Source organism: Zeus faber (assembly GCF_960531495.2).
Source record: "Zeus faber genome assembly, chromosome: 2".
Lineage (NCBI taxonomy): Eukaryota > Metazoa > Chordata > Actinopteri > Zeiformes > Zeidae > Zeus > Zeus faber.
In genome coordinates, this window is record NC_137189.1 from 3,915,279 (window position 1) to 3,943,162 (window position 27,884).

A 27,884-nucleotide genomic window follows, 5' to 3' on the forward strand; every position below is an offset into this window, starting at 1 on the left:
GCTTTTCCCCTCTTCCAGTTCCTGTTTGATTTGCACTACCGCCACCTACTGGACTGGAGTGTGGAGCGTTTAGTAAGGGGGAAATAAACGGATGGATAGATTCTATTTAATATTTATGTATTTATTATTATTATTATTATTATTATTATTATTATTATTATTATATTATTATTATTATTATTATTATTATTATTATTATTATTATTATTATATTATTATTATTATTGCGCTGTTTTGCTGCTGTTTCTTAACATCTTAATTCCCACCGGCATTAATAAAGTGTTATCATAGATAGATAGATAGATAGATAGATAGATAGATAGATAGATAACCTTTAGATATTTGATTGATAAAGCAGTTTATTCAAACTGTTGCGTCAAACACCACATATAAAAAAAATAGTACAAATGTAACAAAATTCAATTGTTTTAAATAATTAAAAATACAATAAAAATAATAATAAAGTAATAAGAATAAATAGTAAAATAACCTGTAGACCTAAGAATAGATTTAAAAAAAAAAGGTTTTATTTTATACCAAATAAATTAACCATCAACTATAAATGAAGGCAATAAAAGGAGGTAATAGTGTTGTGACTTCTGACCAATCAAATGCAGCGGATAGCAGCGGAGGCGGGACCATTCTCCTTCGCGTACAACGTTCAGCTCCTTGAAGCGTTGGTTTGTTGATACTGCCCCTTGTGGTCGCTTATTGTGCTAATTTCCGCCCACTCCTTTCAGTTTAAATATATTTATAATTTAATTTTAACGATGAAACTTGCATTTTATTGACATTTTGTTATCCATCCTTCATATCAAATAAATGATTCCCACAGAAAAGGGAATCTAACATGACATCAGGTTATTTGAATTGCTGTGTACCAATTTGTATTAAAGTGTACATGATGTTCATGCAGGTTGTTGGTTTATAAATTGATTGTAAAGGCCAGAAAGAATGTTTTACAACACACTGCACGAACTTACCAACCATCACACTTGTACTGTCGATGCTCTTAAAAACTGATAAATAAACACTTTATATTTTATATATAAACATATCGGAGTAGCGCTTTTCGCACAGCGTTCACCGGCAACCACGTTATGGGATTCTGGGTAGTGGGCGCCATGTTTTAGGACACGCCCCTTTGTTTACATACATGTTTCACATGTTTACATTGTGTGACCTCTGAGCAGCTTCATCCATCCCTGGTCCTGGTCCCGGTGCAGTGTGGTTCCCTGTGCTAGCTTGCTGTGTGTCCTGGGTGTAATGAAGGTACCCGGTCAGGACGACACTAGCATATTATAGGCTGGTTTGCCTGAAAAAAAAAAACCCAAAACACACCAAATTCCTGTGATTAATTATGTAGCTATGCAGCTAGCTATTTGTGCAAAGTTAGCTGTGTAGCAACAACCCAACAACAAACAACACAGTTTGGCTATGCTACGCCATGTATGCGGAGCTAGCGTTAACCACACAGCGGTTAGACGTGTTTTCATGATAACTCGCCTGCGTGAAAAGGCCGCGAGCACACGGACATGTGTCGGGAAGGTGATAATTGTTTGTCTTACAGCTGCTACCCGTGCCATGTGATGCCTCTTTCTCACCTCGGCGGCCTGAGTTCCATTGTTTTGATTCCAAGCTGGAAAGCTGAAAGATTGCACTCCAATAGCGATTCTTTTCCCACGCCGGTTGTGAGGACGGTTGCTGCACTTGATAATACAGCAAGTGTTCACCATTCCACTGTGTTCTTAAGTTGGATAAGATAGAAAAAAACACCACAACATCTACGTCCACCACAACTACTACAACTACTACTCTTCCATGGCGTCTACCATGACTGCCGTGTCCTAAAATCGCAAGATACCTTGCATTGTGCACTTCCGGTCACGTCACAACGCCGATCTCTATTCGCGGGCCCTGCAGCCATTTCTGGCCCTAACTACAGCACAAAGGTCAGGGTATAACTGTTCACAGAAGGGAAACTTCCGATTCACCTTGAACTCCAGACTGGTGTAGGGATGTAAATGATGTGGGAGCAAGCGTCAAATCACAAGCTGTATGTGCTGATGTCAAGTGAAATCAAGGTGGTGTGCGCGACAGAGCCGCACCTCCCTGGGATACACAACTTACACGTACTACAGCCGCCTGCATCTGCTACAGAGGGTGGGAACCATGTGGGGGGAAAAGCTCCCCTGGCATCCTGAAGAGCTCACATATAGGGCGCCATGCCGTGTATATCAGGTCTGCCACTTAGTATACACATACACACACACACCACACACCACACACACACACACACACACACACACACACACACACACACATTCAGCCAGATCTCTTCAGTTGTTTCACACATATTTGCTTAAGTTCACTAGTTATTCACTTCTCCTTCACCTACATGCATTTAATTATCTTTACGACAAAACCTTCTGTTATTAATATTATTTATTATTTACAAATGAAGTAAAGAATGTATATACAGAGAGGAATTGTCGTTATCGTGATACTGCAGCTCCCACCATGGTTTGTACTGTAAACTGTAAACTTTAAATTAAATTCCATTATTTGTAAAATAACCCAAAAAATGGAAGTAGCTAATATCAATGAGGATGCTGCGGTAATAGAAGTTGACCCCCAGCTTCCTGGGGCCTGAGACTGAATATGGAAGGAAGGGTTCATACCAAACCTGTTGCCTGGTTGATTGTCCTGTTCGCTCTTCCTCAAGATGGAGATGTGGGAAGTCACCCAAACCTGTCGGACATCGGGCGGCGCCTACTGTTTTGGGGCAAGTGTAGAAGAGGCCCCAAGGAGTGTCAGGTAATAGATATGCGCGTTAATAGAACAACAGAAAAAAAGGGGTTCCTCCTATGGGGGAATAGTGTTTCAGAGAAACCCAGTCGCCATGGAAACGCATGGACACATGAAGGGAATCCCCCCCCCCCCCACCATGTGATGTGTTTGGGACGTCACAATTCTCCCGCTATAAAGCTGACTGTGGGCGTGTGTGGCACTCAGAAGAAGACGCAGCCATCAGTTTAAGGCCAAAGACAAAGAAGAAGAATACGCAGACACACACATAAAGTACGAACGTATCAACACAGAATTCTAAACACGGAATCCTCTTTAACTGACGTTTAAATGGATGCCCAGTGGTGACTGTCAGTAAAGGCAACTGCTCCTTCATAAACTATTATACTACAATATGGAAATTAGCAATGATATTCAGGTATTTCTGTATACTCACATAACACACACACAAACACACAAATTAAAGGCACACATAAAACCCATATGTTAATAATATGATTGTTTTATACCTTTACAATATATTATATTATATTCAACATTTTACACATTACAACATTTTGCCTGGGAGCTTTCATATGAGAAAAAATAGAAAAGCAAAGAAATCCAGTCGTCATGTTTCGGGGAGTTCCCCACACGGCGCTGCACATCTAATGCATCCACACGCATAGGTAAACACAGACACACACACACACACACACACACACACACACACACACACACACACACACACACACACAGACACACATACACACACAGACACACACACACACACACACACACACACACACATAGGTAAACACACGCACACACACACACACACACACACAGGTAAACACACACACACACACACACATAGACATACAGGATCAGCAAACGTTGACAATTGCACCAGGAATTGTCTTTAAGTGTGCTGGCAGAGCCGACACACATACAATATATGCATCAATCTACCTGATTGAAAGTAAACGTTTTTCAGCAATTCAAAATTTTGCCAAAGAGGTTTCTTAAAAAAGGAGAGTACTGAAAAGAAATCCAGTCTTTGATGTCACATCTCTCATATAGAATGCAGCATTTATAATTAATCAAATCTATTCAAATCTCATCAAATCGTATCAAATCTAATTTAATCGAGATATATATATATATATATATATATATATATATATATATATATATATATATATATATATATATATATATATATAATATAATATAATATAATATAATAATAATATATATTGTTTTTAATTGTATTGTATTGTATTGTATTGTATTGTATTGTATTGTATTGTATCTTATCATATCTTATTATATCATATATCATATATTTTTTTTAATCTTATTCTATCTTATTATATTTTGTGGGTGTTAGGGATGTCCTGATTGTAGTAGACCAGGTAGACCAGTAGTGGTCAGCAGCAGACAGCAGCCTCCCTGGAGGAGGAGGAGGAGGAGGAGGAGGCTGGACGGACTCGGGGCGGATCGGAGAGCCACTGAGACTCGGAGAGGGAAAGGAGAGCTCGGGACTGAATCATGGCCACTGAGAGGGTTTCCCCGGCGTGCACGGGGTCCAGCCTGCTGCAGCCCATTAGCCAGATCATCAACCTCCCGCTGGACCAGGTACGGATCCGCGGCCCGTCCGTCGGGGCTTCTCCGCAGACATTCCGTCGCAGAGCTTTACCAAATACCATCTTTTTTAGGGGGTGGATGCTGCTGCTGCTGCTGCTGCTGCTGCTGCGTTTGACAGAGAGGGGGGCTGCAGAATTTTAACACAATCGATGCGAATTATCACAATGCAGCGGGTTACGAACGCCCAGGCAAAGAATACCCGTTGCTATTTGGATGCATGCGGTGCATCCATCGCATCCCATGGATGCACAATAAAATACATACATATTCAATAATGTGCGGGCCTGTGCCTGAGTGTGCGGTGCTGCATCAGACCCTGTTTGGTGCCGAAAAGGGCCAATGGTCAGTCTGAGCAAAGCTCCTTTGGTGAAATTGGGAATTGTTTCAAGGCAAAACACAGATGGATTCTTCCTTGGATTCATCTTCGCATTCTGTGCAGGCAAATCTTATTTTATTTTATGTGAAGCAAAGCAATAAAGATAGAAACGCAGTAGCCAGTGCAAGGGGGTGGGGGGTGGGGGGGGCGGGGGTAGGAAAGCAGCACGTAATGTGTTGATTTTTCTGTATGTGTGCATGTGCTTGTTGAATCAAGTGATGTATTCGCAGCTTAAGTGGATGATCATCCAGACAACCTTGGCTTAAGTGCTGCACCTTGTAATGAACTGGGGAACTGATGGTTGTCATTTGCTAGGGAGATGCAACGACATTTATTGTATGTGATGGGGCTGTGGGTGCTCTGCTCTCTGCAGGGCATCTCTGGTCTGCGCCCCACAGAGGGAGCAGGGTTACAGCCTGGACGCTTGCTTACATATTCTAAACCAACAAAACTGTAATAATAATAATAATGATGATGTAGGGTGTACTAACGTAAGTCTAATTTGGCTATTGAACACCAGTTGACCAATTTTCAGATTTTTCTGTTGAAACCAAATTGGTGCAAAACAAAGCAAAGGAATGTGACACTCTCAAAAGCGTTGTTGTATCAGCAGCACATGACTAAATCCATTCAAACAACATGCATGCAGCGGTTGACCTCTGACCTGTTGGCATGTCCTTTAGGGCAGGGGTTCCCAATCACTGGGCCACGGACCGGTCTGGGGCCACGGGGAATTTGCCACCGGGCTGTGAGAAGGTGGCAGGGGTCCCTCATTAGCATGTGCTTTTTTTTTTTTTGCAAAGTCCGATCAGAGCGAGCTCAAATCAAAAGCAAGCCAGCGAAACAAATAAAAACGTTTTTTTTATTGTAGATATATTTATCGAATATCAATCTATTTATACATGATTTATTTTGCTGATTAACAGTGGCGGTGGGCCGCTCTGCTCGCCGGTCCCGAAATCTGGGGCGGAATTCCAATTCTCAATACAGTTGTTGTTTTTTTGCGACGCAAACATTCATTCACTCCACACTCTTGAATAACATTGTCAAATTTTTGGCTTAAATGTCGCTGGGTTAGTGATTTAAATTTTCCTCTGGTAGTATTGGCCTCCATTTGTTGGGTTTGTTTACATCGCAGTGTGTATAACGTGTTGACTTCAGCTGCATGCATGAGCACATTGGAGGCAGTGAGGCTTCCATTTATCATCGAATGACTGCCTTAGTCACAGCTGAGTTCATAATTTAATCAGACCCACTTGCCTGCTTTATTCAACAATGATTTGAAACGCTTTGGGGACAAAGGAAATTAAGACGTAAGTTGTGTTTTTTCTTCCGTAGTGGGCCAAGGACAAGAGGCAGCGTAGCTTTCCTTTAATGCTCCTTTTACCCATAATGTATTATTAACAAAGAGACGCAGACGGCCGTCTAGTTAACTTTGCAGTGCAGAGAGCACGACTCTATTGGTTGTTTTGGTTGTTATGCTGGTGAGGCCTACGGTTCCAAAACATTTCGTACTGTTGAATCCCATTGGGGCAACTTTGATAACCGATAACTCTGAGAATGTTGCCGTCAGACTCTGCCCATTGAGCCACATGGGAACTGGAACCCCCAACCCTGGCAGCCTTGTGCCTTTCTCTACCCACTGGGCACACCGGGAATAGAACCCCCCCCCCTAATTTAGTGCCTTGCTCTTACCATTGATCCACCGGGACTATCCCGGTACGTCTGATCTCTGAGAGCAGTGCATGGGGAAGAGTCTAATTAGATGCCGTGTTCCAGGCTGCAGACTTGAACGTGAGTGATGAGACTGGCTCACGTCACTGGCCTCCGTCTTTATCTCTGTGGATCACCGGGGTGAAGAAGTTTACTAGTAACTATTTGACGACCAGAACAAGCTGTGGTCAACACATTTTGTAAGGCGGCAGTGCGGAGTGAGGGATCTCCCGGGGATGGTAGCTCAGGCGGTAGAGCTGGTCGTCTAGTAATCTAAAGGTTGCTGGTTGGATCCCAGGCTCCTCCTGCTAGCATGCTGTAGTGTCCTTGAGCAAGACACTTAACCCCTAATTGCTCCTGATGGCTGCGTCCGTCGGTGTTTGAACAATTGTAAGTCGCTTTGGATAAAAGCGTCTGCGAAATGTAATGTAATGTAATCTCTCCGCCGGAACAAGGGCGGGCACAAAACAGCAAACTTTAGCTTTACTGCGTGAAGGGCTCGGCTTGCTGCTGCCAAAGCGATACTGCGATTATCGATCCTTCTTCCTTTTGTTCAGGAATTAATCATGGTGACCAGAAACAGGAGGGTACAAATGAACGAGCGTATTTGCTGAGTTTGCACAGCAACGTGTACTTTCAAAATGCCTTCGACTTAACAGTACACCTCGCAGCTCTGGGGCTCAGCGGATGAATGGATGTCAATTGGGTGGGAAGTTTAATTCGGGTTGACTTTGTGGTTGGTGGGAAGGGTATGGCAGCATGTTTTCTTCATATCCCTGTGGTTGGTTGTGCCAGAGGGGGTTCAGGTAGGGCTAAGCAATGCTATAAATGTTTACCATGGCTGGAAATTTTATTGTCACAATAATCCTTGGCAATTTTACACAATCGTATATCAGGATATCAACTAGTACATTAACAATCTCATGTTTAACGATCCAAATGGAACTTCATAGGCAACAGAAAGTTAAAACTCAGGGCATAACTAGTTTTCCTGTAATATACAGTAGCTCCCACAAATATTTCTGACCCCCTTAGGCGAGAATGTTAAGGTGATACTGTACCTTCGCATCATCATTAAGTTAGACCACAAAACTGGGTATTGCTGAAAAGATTCTACAAAAGGACGATGTTTCGATGTCATAATGAGAAGATACCGCTAAAAGGCGCCAAGTTCAGTGTCACGCTCTGGGCAACTCGGACCAGCCCCGTAACATTCATTTTTACCAACTGAAAGGCAACGCAGCAAGCTGTCATTTCTGATAGCTGCAAATTCCTACCCGTCTCGTCTGTGGAACAGTGCACTTTGTGGGCGTTTAGCTACTCGCTCCCCGGATGTTACCGTGGAAACTGTCACCTCAGTTAGAGACAAATGGAAACATACCAAATAAGGAAGCTGACGGATGCGTCTTTGGGCTGGAATGGGCTGGGGCTAGGTGCGTGTGGCAGAGACCGAAGGGCCGGTGTAAACATTGGGGTCGGTCAAGAGAACAGCAGGTGGGACATGGATAGGAGAAATAAATGAACTCTGAAAAGCAGAACAGACACAGCTACTGTCCTGTCGCACGAGGGGTGGACGAGTGAAAGTGTATGTGAGTAAGTAGGGTGGTAAGGAAATGTCCATGTACTTGAGGACCTTAATTCTTTGTCTACCAATACGTAGCTCTTGCGATATACACTATACGTGGTTGGAAACATAGTATCTCAGTATATCGAATGGTGACCCCGGTATTGTGAGGCTTGTGCTGTCGTCAGAGCCCTGCCTGTAAGTGAAGGAGTTCCCCTATGAATAACACTGTGGGAGGCCCCCTGTTTTACAAGGTACGTAAACAGATGCCACACGGTGGCACAGTGCATTGCACTGCTGCTTCACAGCAAGAAGGTCCTCGGTTAATTCCCGCCTGGGGCGCTGTTGGCACCGCACTCCGGAGGGTATCTCCTGATTGAGCAGCCTCCTATCTTCTGATTGATTTCTGTGTGGAGTTTGCATGTTCTCCCCTTGCTCACGTAAGGTTTTCCTTCATATAACATCGTAAGAGCCCCCACTAAAAACATGCACAAGAAACATTGTCTGACCAGCAATGGACGTTGAAGTTGGTCCCCGGGCGCTGTATTGTAAGCTGCCCACCGTTCCTGGCCCCGCCCCCTGGAGGAAGGACAAGCCTCCATCGGAAAAATGTGGAAAAGACGTTTCACAGCGTTCATCTGCATGTGTGTGTCAGCCGTAGCTGCACATAATATATGTTGTGGTGTGTGTGTGACAATATAGAGCTAGGCTTGTCCAGTTTAATGTAATTAATCAGATGTCTTCTTAATGCCCTCTTGTCATGATGAAATGAAGCCTCTGCGAGTGACTTTAAAGTGTATCCGAGTCTTGGATGTAAGACCGCTGGGGTCCTCCTGGGGGGTGTTGACCTAGCTGACGGTAGACCTGCTAAGGAGGGTCGCGGGTCCATTTCACATGGACTGTGGGTGGGTGTGTGGGTGTACATGCCCACCTCTCGAAAAATCCATTAATATTTGTTGATGTGTGTCAAATTTATGATGCCGTGCTTCTATTTTGAAACATCTGCGTTGTGTGGCTGTCATGACCTCATACAGCTGTTAGATCGGCAAATACCATTTGATACTGTGCTCATGTTTCTGTTTATACAATTGAATCTTCCTCAAATGCCTCTCTCACTCTACCTTCTGTAGAGTCGTTTGTCTAGTAGATTCAAGATTCAAGATTCAAGATTTTTATTTGTCACATACATATACATACTTCCATACATATATGCAGTGAAATGTAATGCAACGCACCCGGTGATAGCACACAATAAGTTTAATCGCTGTTTAATCTGAAGGTTGCTGGTTCAGTCCCCGGCTCCTCCTGATAGCATGCTGTAGTGTCCTTGAGTAAGACACCCAACCCTTAATTGCTCCTGATGATGGGTGTACTCGTACTCGGTCTGGGGAAAACAAAGGTATTTTTGCGTTGTGACTTATCTTTCATGTGGGTCATGCAATTAACTTGAGAAGCCTCCCAGGCTTCAGTGAGTCTCCTTGTTGTGGAGATTGTGTTTGGAAAGAGGCAGATGATGCCTCCGTTTGTCCGGTCCTCCCCGCTGGTCCGGGCCTCAAACTCAACAGGGACCAAAACACCAAGGCAGAGTTTTCCAAACTCCACGCCACAGGCTCTGTTTGGATGACAGAGAGAGAGAGATTCAGACAGTACGCGATTGGGGCTACTGTAAGAGATCATTGAAAATTAGTCTCACTTAATGATAAACAAAAACATTTGATATGATGTTCAAAATCTTAATCAAGATGTTTTATTCTGATATGAGCCCCGGTCTGACGCTTCAGCGTGGGGGATTTGCTTTGAACAGTCTAAGCAGATATTGGGATGTATACTTTATCTATATTGTGTGAAATCCGTTTCCCTGCCGAAAACAAAACACCTCACTTAATCCAGGATATGCTGTGGTCCATACAGCACTTGCTCAACGTAAAGGCTGAGCAGATAATGATTGGAGCTCACGTGGTTCGGTACAGTAGTTGTGATCTAAATAAATTTGTCTGTAGATCCCCTCTCGGTTTAGATCTCCCTACTGCTTAACAAGCTATTGCTCTGCTTAAGTGCCTGACATGCTGTCTGGGCATAGAATACTTTATGAAGTGCGGTCTATTATAAGAGATAAATCATCAAGTATCTAATGTATTTGACTGAGAGTGCACTTAGTGCTGATGGGAGATTTAATCATCTGAGTGCAATCGTTAGATACCGCTGGCACACCAAGGCAGATGTTTGAATAGAAACAGGGGATTAATGGGTTAACATGGACCCAGGGGCAGGCCTCCCTTTTCCCGTAGTCGGTGGATATGGATGGAAAAAAATAAAAAATAAAATGCTGATAAGGTCAGTTCGCTGTTTTTGGTGAAAGAGTTTATTATGGAGTTCCTCGTTCTGACAAACATCCTCCTCATGCTGATCAAAGTGAAATTCTGTGACGTCCTGCTCGTGACCTTGACAGCATATCAACATTACATAAAAGTATAACTCCTTCACACGTGTTTGAATGCTATTCTCATCTTGTTTGCTTTGAAAGTTGTAAGAGAGATGAAGACAGCTGTGCTCTGTTCAAGGTCAATGTGTTTCACCAGTTATTGTACCAGAGAGTAGGATTTTTGATCTGTGGTAATGCCATGGATTTAATCAGAATTGGCTTCCAGGAGAATTGGCCTTCAACATAAAGGTAGACAGCAGTTTACAAATTGATAGTGTATTATACATGTAAACAATGGTCAATTCCTGACTGATTGACTCTGATTGTGACATACAAACATATATATTATATATATAAACATCTATACATGCTCCTACCCATATTTAATACATACACAAGCACATATATACAGTGCAAAAAATCCTTATCCATCCCTTGATAAGTTTATTGTAATTGCATAATAGATGCCGCAGTTGACCTGTAACCCTCGACCTTCCGGGCCCCGATGACATGACAAATAGTAGTATAAGGGATGGAAAAAGTAATTGATAAACGCACGTCATCCCTCCAGCCCTGCCAGCCTCCTCTCGGTTTCCTAGCAACCACTGTCTCAAGGCTTCTCCCCTCTCTGCTTGGAGCAAACAGGCCAATAGATTCTGATGGAGTGGTCTTAACTGGGGATGGATTTCTGCAGATTTTAACCTTCCTTCTATGCAGCCAGGAATAAGGGGGTAAAAAAAAAAAAGTATTTTAGGAGAGCTCTGCTTTTCATTTACTGTATACGGCTGTCACAATTATTACACAAAAGCCTGGTTGTAATTATTGAGTTTATCACAATCCTCAGGTTTCCATTTAAAGATCATGGAATCTTAAGCCAATTTAAAAAATGTCGATCCAAAATACATGAGGTTTGGTGATGATTAGGTTATTATTGTTTCACATGTTGCAGAAATCCGTTGAAATTACTTTAAATGTAAACTGCTGTTCATTTTTGCCGGTTCTAGGGTACATTGAAGCGTACATGTGGAGCGATACAGTGCAACAGAGCAATGTTTATCATGTACAGTACACTCCAGTCTACAGTAGAGTTTGGTATCTATTTGGAGAGTGATATTTGTTATATTGTCTAGATAGAATGATGTATACTATGTAGTCAAGTTTGTGTTGAAAGGTTATTTGTTGTTGTAGCGTCTATTAGGTCTGGGCAATATATGTATATAACATCAATATTGTGATATGAGACTAGATATTGTCTGGAGTTTTGGTTATTGTAATATGTTATAGTTATACTGTATGTTGTCTTTAATGATGCATTAGAGTGAGGTAATAACATTTTCTGAAGTTCATAGATAAGATAGATAATAAGAGAAAAATACTTTATTAATCCCCAAAGGAAAATTCCAGTGTTGCAGCAGCAATGACATACATGACAAAACACACATCATTTACAAAAACACAAACAATGAGGTAGGTTGTTTTTTGAATATATTAGAATATATATATATTTATATATATACACATACACACACACACACACACACACACACACACACACATACATATAAAATAACTACTGTACTAGACTAACTACTAATAGACTGTTCTATATCTATTTCTAATTTCTTCCTACTTGGTCATAACATCCAAATTACTAATGTTTGTTTCTCCAATAATTCCGTTGTGTAAATATCTAAGGAAAGCACCGATAGTCATCCCCCAACTATCCTCAAATTATCGATAGATTTATTTGTCATAAAATACGATGATATTTGATTTTGTCAATATCGCGCAGGCCCAAGCATTGCGTGCTGTATATTCATTGAGTGACACAGGGAATTTAACCCCTAATCCTTCAACATGGATGTTTGTTTTGGGTTGCCATGGTGGGTGTTGACTCAGCTGCTTCTCTGTGAGGAAGCAGACGGTTTAGTGTGTGCTTTCTGTGTTCACATGTGCACGCGCCGCTTTCTTACAAAGATGAGGTGCAGTGTTGGGGTGGGGTAGGTGTGCAGTTCCAATCTGCAGAAGCATTTTATCCAACTGGAAGATTGTGTTTTCCCCCATAAAACAAACTCTGATTGTGCTGTTACAAATATAGGACTAAGTGACATAAACTTCCACTTTGCCACCTTGTTTTAATTGTATTTTATTTTATTTTATTTTATTTTATTTTATCTTGTTTTGTTTTGTTTAGTTTACTTTTATTTTATGTTATTTTGTTTAATTTTATTTAATTAATTTTTATATGTTTAAACATTATATTAAATACAACCCTTAAATATAGAGCAGGCTTTGAATTAATTGAAATCAATTCTTGTGTTTGATAAATAATATCATCCCATTTTAGGGCTGCATACTGTCCCTCTGATCTCATGCATGTATTTCTGTCTCACACCAAGCACATGCTTTTTAAACACTGCGGAACAGATAAGGAAGACGTGCAGTTATAGGAGGGTGGGGGTGTCTGGCACGTCCATGGACTCTAAAAGTGTTTATCCAGAAATGTGAAAGTACAGGGGCTTTTTGTTACTTCAGACCAGTGTTACACCGCCCCAGTAGATGTTAGTGTTTCTTCTTCTGCCCGTTTTTTCTCAGAACTGAAGTAGCGCCATTACGTTGCTCTTTCCCTCACAAATTATGATCTGGGTGAAAGGAGAAGCCCTTAACTTGGCCGTGCTGGTGCCTCCCAGGGAATAGAATTGCTAATCCCAGCATTGTTAGTAAAAATGTTCTCCTCATTTCGGAAAGGAACCTCCAACCAGGACGGTGCTCTGGCGGTAGAATGGAGTCTGGCTGCAGTGCAGTGGGTCCCGCAGGCCGTGTGTTCTGGAGCTGTGGAAGTTATGTTTGTGTGTTTTACATAACAGCCACCCGTGTGGAAGCTTCAAACAGTCGCTCAGCTGTGTCCGTGCCTCCTGCAGTGCGGTCGTTGGTTCACATCCCTTCAAGAGGCGGAGCAGGGTTTCCGTTAGAAAAAAATGCTGCCGGTCAACGTGTCCTGGAAGACTTCAATTTCCCGGACAACTGGGCGAGATTCCGGTCAAATATTATCTGTGTTTATGGAGCTTAAAAACAATTGATAAGCAGCTAGAGAATGACATCATCAAGGCATGTAGATTAATAATATTTTTTTATTGTGTATTTAAAATAAAATAAGTCCCGTCAGTTAACGGCGTTTTAAAAAGAAATAGATCAAAATTACAAATATTATTACTTGAAATCAAATAATTTCCGTTCGTGAAAAACAAGTAACAAGTGCAGCCGCTTTAATTAACATTCCACTGACATAAAATTAAGATTAAATCTGAAACAAAATAATATGGCGAGTAGGTCTAAATAAATAATAACGTTTGTGGTGTTGTCTGTTGTCGTCGGGACGTCCCGTCAACCTATTTTACTTAATGAATATTTACCGTCTGCTTTGGGTCGGAACCTAAGTATCCAAAAAAACGGCAAACTAAGTATGTAAGTGTCCCAATGACATATCATCTTTCTATTTCTCCTCAGAGTTCTAGACACTGCGGCTCTGTCTATACACCATGTGTTTGTTTACTGTGTTTACAAGCACAACCTGTCCACAGGGTAGGGGGCGGGGCTTAGTTCTATTTCGACAAACGTGATTGGTCATGGGTGAACGGTCAGCTTTAGATTGTCCGAACTGATTGGTTTCCCGTCGCAACTTGCCGAGCACTGAAATGAACACCTCTCCAGACTTTTTTATCAAAATGATCCAGCACTTATTCAAATTGTGCTTGGAGGGAATTATTTTCACCGGACATTATGACTGGAGAGATTTTATATGTCAGACTTCAACAGATTTTGCAGGTCAAAAACCGGCAATTACCAGATAATGGAAACACTGAGGGAGAGTGAGGCTTGCCATATAACAACTGGGACTTGGAATTTACTCTGCCACGATTAGGGTTTGATTTCCAACAACAAATATCTCTCCACAAACACAAAGCAGAATATAAATGTAGTTATACCTGATTATAAATCATTGTGTAAATGGACTGGGAGCTACCACTCTACTCTGCTGGACGATACATATCAGCACACACAAAACCTGCATAGACACTCGACCAGTCGTTACAAAAACACTTTCCTTTTTGAAGAAGACAACGACGTGAACGTTAACACCCGCGGCGCCCACTCAAAATGGATCTGCGACCCCATTTCTGACCGGGACCCACCAGTTGAGAAACACTGCACTAGACAATGCAAAACACCCTGACCATGACCATGTGTTTGAGTTCAGTGCTTTGTCATCGTGTTACTTTTTCAGTGTCAGTGTGAACCAAATCCCATTTTTAATGACTATGTTTGTGTTGGGGTTAGGGGGGTGGATGTCTTCTGTTGTTCTACTACTATCTGCCCCGTACAACATGACCGTGTTGTTACTCACTCTGTTTTCCCTTGGGTACCAACAGATTTTCACATTTTGGCTGTGATTTTAACCCCTTACATATCCTGTATACGAACGTATGTCTTGGTTTTTCTTGGCTTTTTTTTCTGTAAAGCACTTTGTAAATACTGTTAAAGAAAGGTGCCTGTGCCTGAATACAATTAGTTGTTATTGCTATAATTTTTTTATAGCAATATAGCAATTTTTATAACAAGAACTTCCATTTTTGGCAGCAAATGGTACAACATAGTATCAGAGAGACAGAGACAGAGACTGACAGAAAGAGACAGATAGGCAGAAAGACAGACTGGCAGAAAGACAGACTGGCAGAAAGAGACAGACAGAAGAGAGAGAGAGAGAGAGAGAGAGAGACACAGACAGGCAGAGAGACAGAGAGAGAGAGACAGGCAGAGACGGACAGACAGGCAGAGGCGGACAGACAGGCAGAGATAGACAGACAAGGGGGGAGAGACAGAGACAGGTGGAGAGACGGAAAGAGAGACAGGTCGAGAGACAGACAGAAAGAGAGAGAGGGAGAGGGAGAAAGAGAGACAGACAGAAAGAGAGAGAGAGATCGATAGTTAGAGAGATGGACAGGTAGAGAGACAGACACAGACAGAGAGACAGACAGACAGGTGTACGGCCAGAAAAAACCAAAGTTAATGTCATTGGCTGCTGCCTTTGTTGGAAGTAATCTGTCTAATGGGCTGTACAGGCGCCTCACTCCACGCAGACTATAAATAGCTTCTTTTGGTCCCATTTTAGTCGTCTGCTTCATCACAGATGTTAGTTCCACACCCAGCGCCTGCTGGAGCTGGGGCCCCGGCAAATAGCATGGTCACAAAAAAAAACGACACTCGATGTGTGTTTGACAGGGTGGGAGAACGGTGGTCGACACGGGTTACAAGTTACCTTAAACACGTTGACAATTGTGATATTGTGTTTTTTTAACGGCTAGTTGCAGCGGGTGATCTCCGCAATGCTGCTGCAAGAGCACACGTGTGATAAAACGGAATATTAACAATCCCTTTCTTCATTTCCTTCTCTGTGTTCTTGCTTTCTCTCTCTCTCAGGTCAACTTTGTGGTGTGCCAGCTGTGTGCCCTGCTGACGGCGTTCTGGTTCCGCTTGTACCTCCACCCGAACAGAACCAGCCCCTTCGTCAGACATGTGGTTGCGACCCTCCTCGGCCTCTACTTCGCCCTGTTCTGCTTCGGCTGGTCAGTCTTCCGCCGCCCGTCGCCACGCGCCTTCGCGGATGGTGCCGTTTTGACCCCGTGTTTAAGCAGCCGTCCCAGGCGAAAAGGTGCCGTACCGGACAGAAATCTCTGGGTGGTTCGGTTTGATGGGGTCAGGGATCGACGATGACCCACCCGTCCACAAAGTCCTGCTCTCGGGCAAAATTCCGGTAGTGTCAGAAATTTAGCACCATAATCTTTGTTATTGTGTGGCTCCTAGGGTCAGATATTCCCTAAATGTCATGTTTTTTTTCTGATAACAGCCCCATGTTCCTTCAACGTAAAAAGAACAACAATGTCCATTCCTCTGGTATATTAACAACAGTGTGTAATCTGATAGAACTTGCTCAGTAAATAATGTCGAAAATTGTGTTCCTGGACAAACTGCTTATGAAGATCTCTCTCTTATTCCAACACACTTAGGACCTTAGACACATAGGGGTGGACCTCTTGTATTTAAACTTATCGCACAGTAGAACAGACTGGCTTCAATATGAGACATGTACTGTAGTAAATGTGTGTCTGCAAGCATCACAGTGTTGGGGATTTAAGACATGGAATTTGTTTATTTAACCTTGGGATAGCAGGGTTTAACTTACTGTAGCATGGTGTATTTTAACTTAAGACTCTTTCCCACTTGCACTGAAAGCCGTAAATCTACTGGCAATGTTCTGTATATGTGTAATGTGGGAACAGGAGCCGGTCTCGTTGTTCCGTAAAAGTTGTTCCGTAGATTTTCCCCATTCTCAAAGTAGTATCATTTCTGGTAAAATGCTGATGCGACTATGAATGGAAATATGTGTGAATGGGAGCAGTAACAAGTACAAGCAGACAGGGAGTGGGAGAACGGGTGGAGAACGTACCTTCTCCAGAGGCAGAGAGTGTAGGACAGGGTGAAAATGATCACACTGATTTAATAACATTGGGTTTAGGGTTATTACGCCTGGGTACAGGGGCTCTGCCCCCCCCCCCCCCCCCCCCCCCCCCCCCCCGTCAGGGGAGGGAACCGAGTCCGTCCGGGAGGGGCAGGGCGACAGGGAGGTGGAAACCGAACCGCTGGTGTCTGGGAGCCAGGGAATGTACAAAACTGGTTCCGATTGTACGTCTGTTGCTGACAGATTGTCCAAACGATCCCATCTACACTGGACATGACATACCAACCCAAACCCATTATGTGGGAACACACTCCATACGGAACTTTTCCATATAGGAGGCTAATGACTACCTTCTGCCTTTGATGGATATGTTTTATCCATCAATGTTACGGCTTCCATGTGGAAAAGAGGCTATAGTGTTAAGCTTATCTTAGCCAGGCTTATCTTAGCTTGGCTTAAACGTGGGGGGTAGGGCAGGGTTGCAGTAGGCACACCAGACTAACCTGGGTTTGAGGGACAGTCCCTGGATTTGATGCAATGCACCCTGTTGATGTCCCCAGATTACTCTACAAAATGTGATTTGTAATTAAACCACATTACACCTTAATATCCCCTTACATACTGTAGGTATTTTGGTATCCACACATGCCTCAAATTCTATCGTAACACACAATAGACTCTTGTGTGTTTGTAGCAGAAGTGCCCGAATCCACCCAGAGAAATCTGTCACTTTGGTCTACAGTAAGGAGCACGAGTCTAGCCTTGCTCTTCAGCCTGCTCAGAAACTAGAGTCCGCTACAGTGTAATCCGGCTCAGGTACTGGTGTGTACTGGTTTCGGGTTCCAGCTCGGCAGAGCGGCGGCCCAGCAGGTCGATGGAACTGAAACCCGGCTCCTGTTTGCAGACGTTGTACAATCACGCTCACAACCCATTCTGTGTCCTCTCCCATCGGAGGTTGTTCTGGAGCCCCGGGAGATCCCCTGCCCCCGCCAGAAACCTGAGACACCCGCAACCGGTGCGACAACTACAGTTGTACATGCTTGTGTGCCTGTGTGCGTTCACATCTCTGCAAAGCACTTTTGATTAGATTGGATTGGAACTGAAGCAATCAAATCAAAGTCTCTCTCTCTCTCTCTCTCTCTCTCTCTCTCTCTCTCTCTCTCTCTCTCTCTCAATTCAATTCAAATTTGCTTTATTGGCACGACACAAAAACTCTTACATTGCCAAAGCATAAAAAGACAGAGCAATTATAGTGTAACATACACTATAAGGAGGAAAAAAACATAAAGACAGTAATGAAATGAATAAATAAATGAATAAAAAATAACGATAGTAATAACAACAGCATTAATAATAATCGGAAATAATGGTTAAATAGACAATAATAAAAAATCGAGATGCAGGCGGTTGGTGTAAGGGAGGAAGATGGGCAGAACAGAAGGTATTGGAGGCAGATGATCCGCTGTGGCGACCCCTAACGGGAGCAGCCGACAAAAAAAGAAGCTGAAGAAGAAGGGGAGACAGTCGGTGAAATGGTTTCAAATCCTTGAATTGGATCCCAAAACATTGAATACAGTCTCTTTCTTTCTTTCTTTCTTTCTTTCTTTCTTTCCTTTTGATTTGATCTTATTGTCCCCTGGTGGAATTTGCAATTATTGCAGCAGCAAAAGCACACACGCACGCACACACACACACACGCACAAAGGTTACTTTTAAAAATATGTTTGCAAAATGGCTGTATGAATTCATGGCACATACTGTATGGGTAGAGAACTCAAAAATTACACCCAAGACAAAGGGTTTTATATATATATGTATATACAAGTAGTTCTCCAAAAAGTAGTTAAAGTATTTTAGCATTGGACAAATAGTTACTCTAGTACTAGTTACTTTGGGTCACATATGTAAGTCAATCTTGGGTTAAGAGTTGAAAGCTGTTTTTTTATTTAAAGGAAAACTCTGGTAAGCCTTATTTTTTATTATCATTGGGTAACTCACTGAAGTTCTTCTTCGGGGGTGCGTTCCATTTCCCATAACAAGGAGGAAACACACAGATTCACAAGCTCTTTCTCTCGTAGCATCCAGAGTGGCTGCCTGTCGTCACAGCCGGTCGTTGGCTCATCTCTGACCACCAAATCAATGTTCATCAGTGGCGAAAAGATGGAAAGAGAGAGGTGGAGAAGAGAGCGTTTTTTGACTCTCAACATAAAAATTGACACTGATTTTATAATGTCGTTTTTATGAGTAGAATCTCCACCTTGCTGTGTAAAATAAGGTTTCTAATGATTCTTGTTGGAATAAAGACCTGAAACTGATGGGTCGTTGGGCTCCCATCACTGTCACTCTTTCTCTCTCTCTCTCTCTCTCTCTCTCTCTCTCTCTCTCTCTTCCATCATTCTTTTGGGTATAATTTGTTGCTTTTGTCATTTAAATGTACCCCACTTCTTGTGTGTTGCAGGTACGCCCTCCACTTTCTGGTCCAGAGTGGACTCACCTATGGCATCATGATCCTGACGGGAGTCGAACACATGCACAAGTAAGGGCTTTTCTGGCCAATGCAGATTTCCCACTTTGAAGAGCAATGGACTTGAACTCTAAGATGTTTTGGGGGTTTCTTGCTTAAAGGGGACATGGCAGGATCGTTGGTCTTCATCCTTCCCAAAGGCATGGGATTCTGAGATTCCATCCAGAGACACGTCCGCGAAAATCAAACCGGGTCATGAGGAAAAAAATGTGCCTTGTCGGTTAGAGGATGGGGCGCGTGGCCCAAGATGGATGGTGTCAGTTAAATGCGGTTAAATGTTTGAATCACAGAGGTAAGAATTTGGTTTTAAAGAAAAGCCATAATTCCTCTGATGCATTCTAGTGGCTGTTTTTCAGAAACAGTTCTTTACCAAGTTCCATTCTCCTGTGAGAGTCTAGAGTGCAGGTCAAACCAACAGGCAACAAAACTATCGCCTCCACAAACTGTTTTTGTTATTTTTATTTATAAAAATGTTAGTTTTTTTTGTGTGTGTGTGTGTGTGTGTGTGTGTGTGTGTGTTCAAACTACACAGCCGTCTTCCAGCGGGCTGCCATTACAACTAGTTCCCCTTAATAATAAGTAAATTTTCCATCAGATAAATTTTCAGATAGAAATAATATTTTAAAAGCCCATTGTCATTGGGTAATTGTGGCTGAGACATGATCACCTCCTGCCTCTACTGTACTGTTCAGTTTCTGTTTCTTTTTTAAAATGTTCTAATTGGAAGCACAAATAACATGGCGGGGGCCAAAATTGCAACAATAATACTGTGGTGTGGGGATGGTGTGGTTTGAGCAGCCAAACCTGTCCTGGGTCCAGGTAATTGGTGGATACAGGATCAGAGTGGCTGCATACCTGTTGCTCGTTGGTTGGTCACTCAGGAGAGGAACCCCTGTCATGACACATGTCCATCTGCTCCTGGTCTTATTCCAACTAGCCTCTCTTCAATAAAGTGGGTCTACAACCCTGTCGTCTGTGTCTCTGTGCTGTAGGTCCCTGAACACGCCACTTGGGTGGCGCATGGTAGGCGAAACTGCCACAAATACATTTAAAGGCACGGGGTGTCAGGGATAGGCAGGCAGGCAGGCAGGCAGACAGGCAGACAAACAGGCAGACAGACAGACGGACACACAGGTAGGTAGACAGGCAGGCAGACAGGACACGGAACCATCTGTCTTCTCGTGTTCTCCGGTTCACATTCAGACATGGGCCGTACACCCGCTCGCCACAACAAATTGCTCCCCCCTTTGTCCTCCACAAATTAATAAAGGAATAAAAAGTAATTTCCGCGGTAAAGAGGTGATGAATGACCGAGCCAGTCGTCGTTAACGCGGGCTCAGTGCTGAGCAGAGCGCCTGTCGCCATCTCACATCGGCCTCTGGAAAATATACAGAGTCGGTTTGAGCCCAGGAAGCTCGGAGACCTGACCACGGTGGTAAAACATCTGGCCGGAGCTCCAGTTCTGTGCAGGTGGGGCATGCCACGGACACGGCCGGGGGACCAGGGGTCAGGGGTCGTAGTCCTGCGTGTGGATGAATGTTTGGGTCGGAGTTCGTTGAGCCCCATCTGCTCTGCCCTCCTTCAGATACTGTCTGGTGGTCGCTCTCGGCTACCTGAGCTTCTGCCAGATTACACGGGTCTATGTGTTCGATTATGGGATGTACTCTGCAGACTTCACAGGGTAAGTAATCCACAGTCAAATTTTATTATTATTTATATTATTTATACTATTTATTTATCTTTTTAACATGTTTCTACTCTACACTGTTTCTCCTTGTATATCCACTCCAAAAATTGTAAAAAAAACAAAAAACATTTATAATAATAACCTTTATTTGTATAGCACCTTTCATAAGATAAGATAAACCCTAGTCCCACAACGGGGAAATTTACATCGTTCCAGCAGCAAAAAGGGGACAGCAGAAAATAAAGACCATATCAAGTACACACTATAAACAATATAAAATATTCATACATACACGAATATTCATACACGACATGTAACTCAAAAGTGCTTTAAATTAATAGAAGGCCACCAAATAGTCATAATAAAAGAAAAGCAAACAAGCAAAATGCATTCACAAAGAAGAATAATAAAATAATTAGGGGGTGTTAATGACGCAGTAGCTCGGCCCAGATCAAACACTGAAGGTGACATGTAGGGCGAAGTTTTCCCTCCATCATGTGTCATACTGTCCCGCGGTTGAGTCTGTATCCTGTGTGTGAGTATTAACTGTGGTACTGGTATTTACTGTCGGTCTGTTGGAGGCCTTGTGTCATCTTGTTCTGCGGTTTAGCCGAACATGCTCTATTCCAGGAATGAATATCCAATCTCTCCTTCTCTTTCAGGCCCATGATGGTGATTACACAAAAAATCACCAGTCTGGCTTTCGAAATCCATGACGGTAAAAGCCTTGTTTATTAAGAGTTAAAACTGTTGAATATCAGATGCATCATTTCACAGGTATAATATTTTTTAGAAATAAAATTGTGAGCACAGATGAATTCAAATTCAAGCTGAGCAAGATGTCGTCATGATCTTTTGACTTTCTCTAACAGGAATGGCGCGTGAAGAGGAGCATCTGACACCGGGGCAGAAGATACTGGCCATCAGGTTTGTTTTGATACGTATCTTTAGTATTTTTTTTGGGGGGCGGGGGTACTAAAGACTGTTATTTGACATCCTTTTGCCATCAAGCTCTAGCTGTAGTCTCTCGTGATGTGCTGTCACTTGAGATTGGACAAGTACGCCGCTGTGTCTGTAATGGACCTACTTTGGCCGTGGGACAGTATCTCTAGAGTCTGGTATTTTGGACTTGAAGTGAGTCTAGGTCCTGGGTCTAGGTAATTGGTGGATCCAGGATCAGAGTGGCTGCTTACCTGTTGCCCGTTGCTTGGTCTACCGAGCAGCAGGTAAAACCCCCATCCCCACACACGCTCAGGAGAGGAGCCCTTGTCATGACACATGTCTGTCTGCTCCTGGGTTTATTCCAACTGGCCCACTCTCTACAATAAACTGTGTCTGAAACCCTGTCGTCTGTGTCTCTATGCCGGAGTTCCCTGAAAACGTCACTTGGGAGGCGAGCGGTGGACGAAACTGCCACAGTGCGCAATGAAGAATATATAATATTTTTCAGCTTAAATTCAGGCTTTAACGCCAACTTCACTAAAAATCACCAACTGACTGGAATAATGGCCGGACGTTCCGACCCCACCACACCACAGAGCAAGAACACGGGACGGTAAACTGGACCTTGAAGTGATGAGTGATCATGCGTATTCTCGGCTGCGTCCCGTGCAGGAGGATGCCCAGTCTGCTCGAGTACTTCAGCTACAACTGCAACTTCATGGGAATCCTCGCCGGCCCCACCTGCTCCTACAACGACTACATCGCCTTCATTGAGGGTGGGCCGTGTCGCCACAGGGAGCTGGAGGCAAACAGGAAAACCAACGGGAAACTCAAACAGAGCGAGCCCTCACCCAATGTAAGTCCGGAACACACCTGATCATTGTAATTTATCAATATCTTGTCTTGCTTCGTCACACGAAAGGTTCCTCATATCGATGTTGACCTGTTGGATGCTTTATTTTTTTTAACTTTAAATACGTAACAAAAGATGTCATTTGTCATCAGATGTCATCAACCATTGAAAATGTGCTGTACGTCTCTCCAAGAAACCCATCCAAGCAAGAGTGACACAGCTGCAAACATGTTAAAACTTTTTCACATTATTTTTACCCCTGATGATTTATACAGCACTAACTGATAATAAATCCAATGTAATCCTTAAACAATAGTGATACCCAGCCGCGCTATGCAGCTTCATTATTTGTACTCTAGTTACTTTCTTGTACATTAGGATCCTACTAAAAAATAACCCCACGTACACCACGGTGACCACTTCTTAAACCTTCTCTCTGTGATTTTTCCTCTCTCTCCTTCCAGACGGCCGTTGTCGGCAAGCTGGCCACCTGCTTCTTCTCCCTCATGGTGTTTTTGTCCGTGTGTAAAGTCTTCCCCGTGGAGCGCAACATTGACAACGACTTCATCGCCAGCACGCCCTTCTACGCCCGGGCCGTTTACCTCTACCTGTCCATGCTGACCACCCGGCCCAAGTACTACTTTGTCTGGACACTGGGTAGGTTTCCTCACTTCACTCTCATTCCTGGTGTTGTTTTTTTATTTTTTAGTAACTTCATGTACATTGAATGATTTGTGAGTTGATGTCAGGTTAAATGGAGTGGGCGTTTTTGTTTGCACCTATTCCAATGAGGCCCCTTGCCAACGCTTCTTCCAACTGGAAATAAGTGTACGACTTTTGGGTTAACAATATAAATGCTAAAACCGTCTATAACCTAATATTCTCTACACATGATTGTGTATTTTTCCCGAAGCCCCCCTGAACCCTACTAATCTGTGTTTTTGAATATACACCAGCGGACGCCATCAACAACGCAGCAGGCTTTGGCTTCAATGGCTACAACATGGACGGCTCCACGCGCTGGGACCTCATCTCCAACCTCAGGATCACAGACATAGAGGTGAGCTTGAGCTTTGTGCTTACGGTGAAAAACAAGTTGGCTGCCAGTAATATTTTATGGGTATAACTTATGGCATAATTGTGGGTGAGGGTGTATAATAAAATAATAAAGACCTTGAGATGGCTGTTGGAGAAGATCGAATCCATGGGGTACTGACACGGGAACTCTTGTTTAATTTCAGTTGGCCACCAGTTTTAAGGTATTCCTGGATAACTGGAACATTCAAACAGCACACTGGCTTAAAAGGTAAGAAGACTCCCTCTTTCTTCTGTTCCTCCAGGTGTGGATGTTGTGTTTATATTTTACAGGATGTCCACCGAGTAATGAAACATCCACCCGTGGCCCCTTTAGGAATAAAACATAACCTGCATTTTAGACATTTCAAGGCAACTGTATTTACTGCGGCTTTACTACGGCTTTACCACTTTGACCTCTAGATCTAACGGTTTTTAAAGTCAACTCTTGAGTTGTCAATCATGAATAGAATTTATTTTCAGTCGTAGGGTATTTGCAGCTGATTTCATGCATCCAGACAGGCTTCCTGGTTCGGAGCACCACTCTGAAAGGTCGCCACCTAGTGGTGGAGAATCAAGTCATCTAAAGCATTATCAGTCCAAAGTTACTCATAAGCAGTGACTCACTGTGTTGTTTTGTCACAAGTTAGTCAAAACATGATTTATCACACAAATAATAAAATAAAATCTGCCTTACAAACAGTGCGAGGTGATTTGAGGCCTGGCTATGTTTCCTTGTCGCAGGGTGTGTTACGAGCGATGCCCCTACAACCCCACGGCCGCCACCTTCATCCTGTCGGCCATGTGGCACGGCGCCTACCCAGGATATTACCTCACCTTCCTTACCGGCATCGTGGTCACACTTGCTGCGCGGGCGGTGAGCTCCCCCTTTCTTGTCTTTGCTTTTTTAAACTGTTCTCCTTTTTGGATGGATCCTTTATGTCAGCCTTTATTTTCTGAGGGAATTTTTATTTCTTTATTTTTATTTTTTTTTAAGCCAAGCTCTTAATCAACATTAATTTGCTTAATTTTAGGCCGTTCACCCTTATTTAATGCTCTGAATCAGAGATTCCTGTCTCCTAAAAGATAAAATACACACTTTTTTTGCCTGTAAATTGCCATGTAGTTTTTAAGTACAAAATATAGGCTACACAAATATAACAATAACATAGCTTAAACATTGCTTACAAGAGGTACAAACCTCACAAGAAATAAACCCAGCCTCACTAATGAAGTTGAATATAATATATATTTATACAGAAATATTCTTTCTGCGGTCCCCTTGCAATACCTTGAGGGACCCGAGGGACCCCCTGCTCTGGAAATACTACTGTTGCATTTGAAAATGATGGTGGTTATTTACAGAATTGTTTATTATTTACAAGAAACATTTTGTTCATTGTTTTTATACCCACAGATAAATGTTAAATTACTATCTTCAACAAAGTCAGTTTCTTTCTCTTTTCCCTTCCAGGTGAGACACAACGTGCGGCCCTACTTCCTGGGCTCGCCTGCCCACAAGCTGCTGTACGACACCATCACGTGGGCAGCCACCCAGATCGCCATCTGCTACACAGTGGTGCCCTTCGTGCTTCTGTCTGTGGGTCCATCCATCAAGTTCTACAGGTCAGTGAGAAACCCACTGTGGGAACGGGAGATGAGTTTTTAGATTGCTTTTAATTTTTTAAAGTTTTAACAGCAGATTAATCATGTAAGTACGCAAGTAAAGTTTGACCCAAACCTGGTGGTGTAAATATTGTATTGTAACCAGCTTGTGGACCCTAATTGAACTTTTCAGCAAATTGAAAGCATCATCATCATGCATGCTGGACTTTAATTATCAGCATACCTATTGCGAAAGGATCCATCTATCTATAAATAACGAGTGATATGGATTGTACCGTAATTACACAAATAGTTACGCAAGAACATTTCAAATTGAAAAGATAATATGGGCTGAAGGAATAGGATTTGACAAATTCATTTGAAGATTGTAGTTTTGGTCGGATAATATTCTTTTCATAGGTGAATGTGATAACTTCAGTTGGATTCTATACCATTTGAGCAATAGATAGATAGATAGATAGATAGTGATATTATTATTATTAATTAATGTTAATATAATCATAACGACATAACACCTCATCTCTCATCACTCCTCCTCCATCATCGTCCAGATCTTGGTGCTTCAGCCTCCATATCTGCTGTGTGCTGCTGGCCGTGGCGCTGCCCGTCAAGCCCCGGCACTTGCGACTGAAGGACCAGCACACGGCCCCTCTACAGGCACCCGACCCGGCCTTAGCCCCGGCCCAGCGCCCCCTGGAGGCCACAGACGGAAACTGCAACCAGAAGGCCAAGACGTCATGAAAGTCGGGAGAGCAGCAGAGACTGATCCCGGAGCAGGGAGAACAGACTTTTCCCAGTCCTGTTTTCCATCCACTTGTAAAGAGCGGCAAGTAAGGGGGGCGGGGTAGACTGTCCCTGTTAAAAGACTGCCCCCCCCTCCTGTCTGTGGTGTTAACAGTGGGAACTTCCCCACAGTATCACAATGGCACTGACACTTACCAGCAGTGAGCAGAAAGTTTAGGGTTTTATAATTAATCTTGTGTGTTAGCAGGGCACTGGAGGCTGTTCAGTATTTTTAAACTATTGCAGTGTTTTCCCAACTGTTTTCTTGTTGGGATTTTGGGGGAAAGATCAGATGCCATTTTTTTCTTTTTGTCCACATGACTTTTGAAAAACTTTTTTTTTGGGCGGGGGGGGGGGCACAGAAGGTCCCGTTGTGGAAGTTTACCGACCTGCCTTTTACTGTGCGGTGTGAGCGAAACCGTTTCAGTTCTGCTCCGAAACCCGTGGGGAGGACTCGGAGGGGAACGGAAGAGTGAGTGAGTAAATAAAAGTTCAAGTCGTGAAATGGATTAATAAATGGAATAATGATTGATTTTTCGGTTTGTTTTGTACGTAAGTGAGTGAAAGAAGTTATCGAAGCGATGCGTGAAAGCAAATGAACGAGTGGAACAGCTCCCATCAGTGTTATTTATTTGTCCCCCATCACACGCAGCCAGTTTTTTGGGTATTTTCTGAAATCCACGTCACCGGACATTCGTGTTTTGAACGGAGATCAGTTCATGCAACCACATAGAAACGACCCAGAAATCCACCATCAAAGGTTTGGGGGGAAAGTGCCAATAATAATAATAACTATAATAATAATTCCACTCAGACGCCTTAGCTGTTATTGTTGTTCTTTTTATTTGTTTGTTTTCTTTCAGAGAAGAAGAAGATACTACTTTCCGGGACTAACTCTGAAATGTTTTGTTGGCGGATGTGAGCACTGGAGAGCGGAACCGCTGTGTTTCCATTTGTAGATGTCACTTTATGTCCTTCCCTGTGTTTGTTCTGTGTGTGTGATTCCACTGGACATGTACTGTAGTTTGATGGATAAGCACTGTTTGGGGGCTGCGGGGGGGTTGGGAGGAATGGAACCGGCCATACTCTCCAACTCGCCGCCCAACCAACTGTACTGTACCCAGGATGTGGATGGTTTCATTTTGTAAATTATGTAATTAAAATAAAAGGTGGACTTTTCTTTTTTTTTTTTTAAACCAGATATTACGATTGTCTGTCTTGATTTCATCCGTGAGTAATGATCTATAGTGGAGATATCTTATAATTCAACCAGGCATAATCAAGGCGGGTATAGGAAGATTCTTAAAGGGGAGCTATTATGCTTCCTTTCAACAAGTTAATATAGATCTCGGAGGAACCCAAAGCA

The 27,884-nt window shown here is 42.9% G+C and overlaps 1 protein-coding gene across 1 annotated transcript; it reads left to right on the forward strand.

Annotated features, from left to right (window-relative positions):
• Positions 1-4,341: 4,341 nt before the first annotated feature.
• On the forward strand, positions 4,342-26,720 carry mboat2b (membrane bound O-acyltransferase domain containing 2b; the record flags this gene model as incomplete). Its single annotated transcript, XM_080024581.1, has 13 exons — positions 4,342-4,428; positions 15,991-16,136; positions 19,488-19,565; positions 21,139-21,234; positions 21,903-21,958; positions 22,113-22,167; positions 22,855-23,038; positions 23,500-23,692; positions 23,992-24,095; positions 24,277-24,341; positions 24,854-24,986; positions 25,584-25,735; positions 26,287-26,720. 13 exons carry the CDS (start codon positions 4,342-4,344, stop codon positions 26,474-26,476), a joined length of 1,539 nt encoding a protein of 512 aa, XP_079880707.1. The 3' UTR covers positions 26,477-26,720.
• Between the last annotated feature and the right edge of the window lie 1,164 nt (positions 26,721-27,884).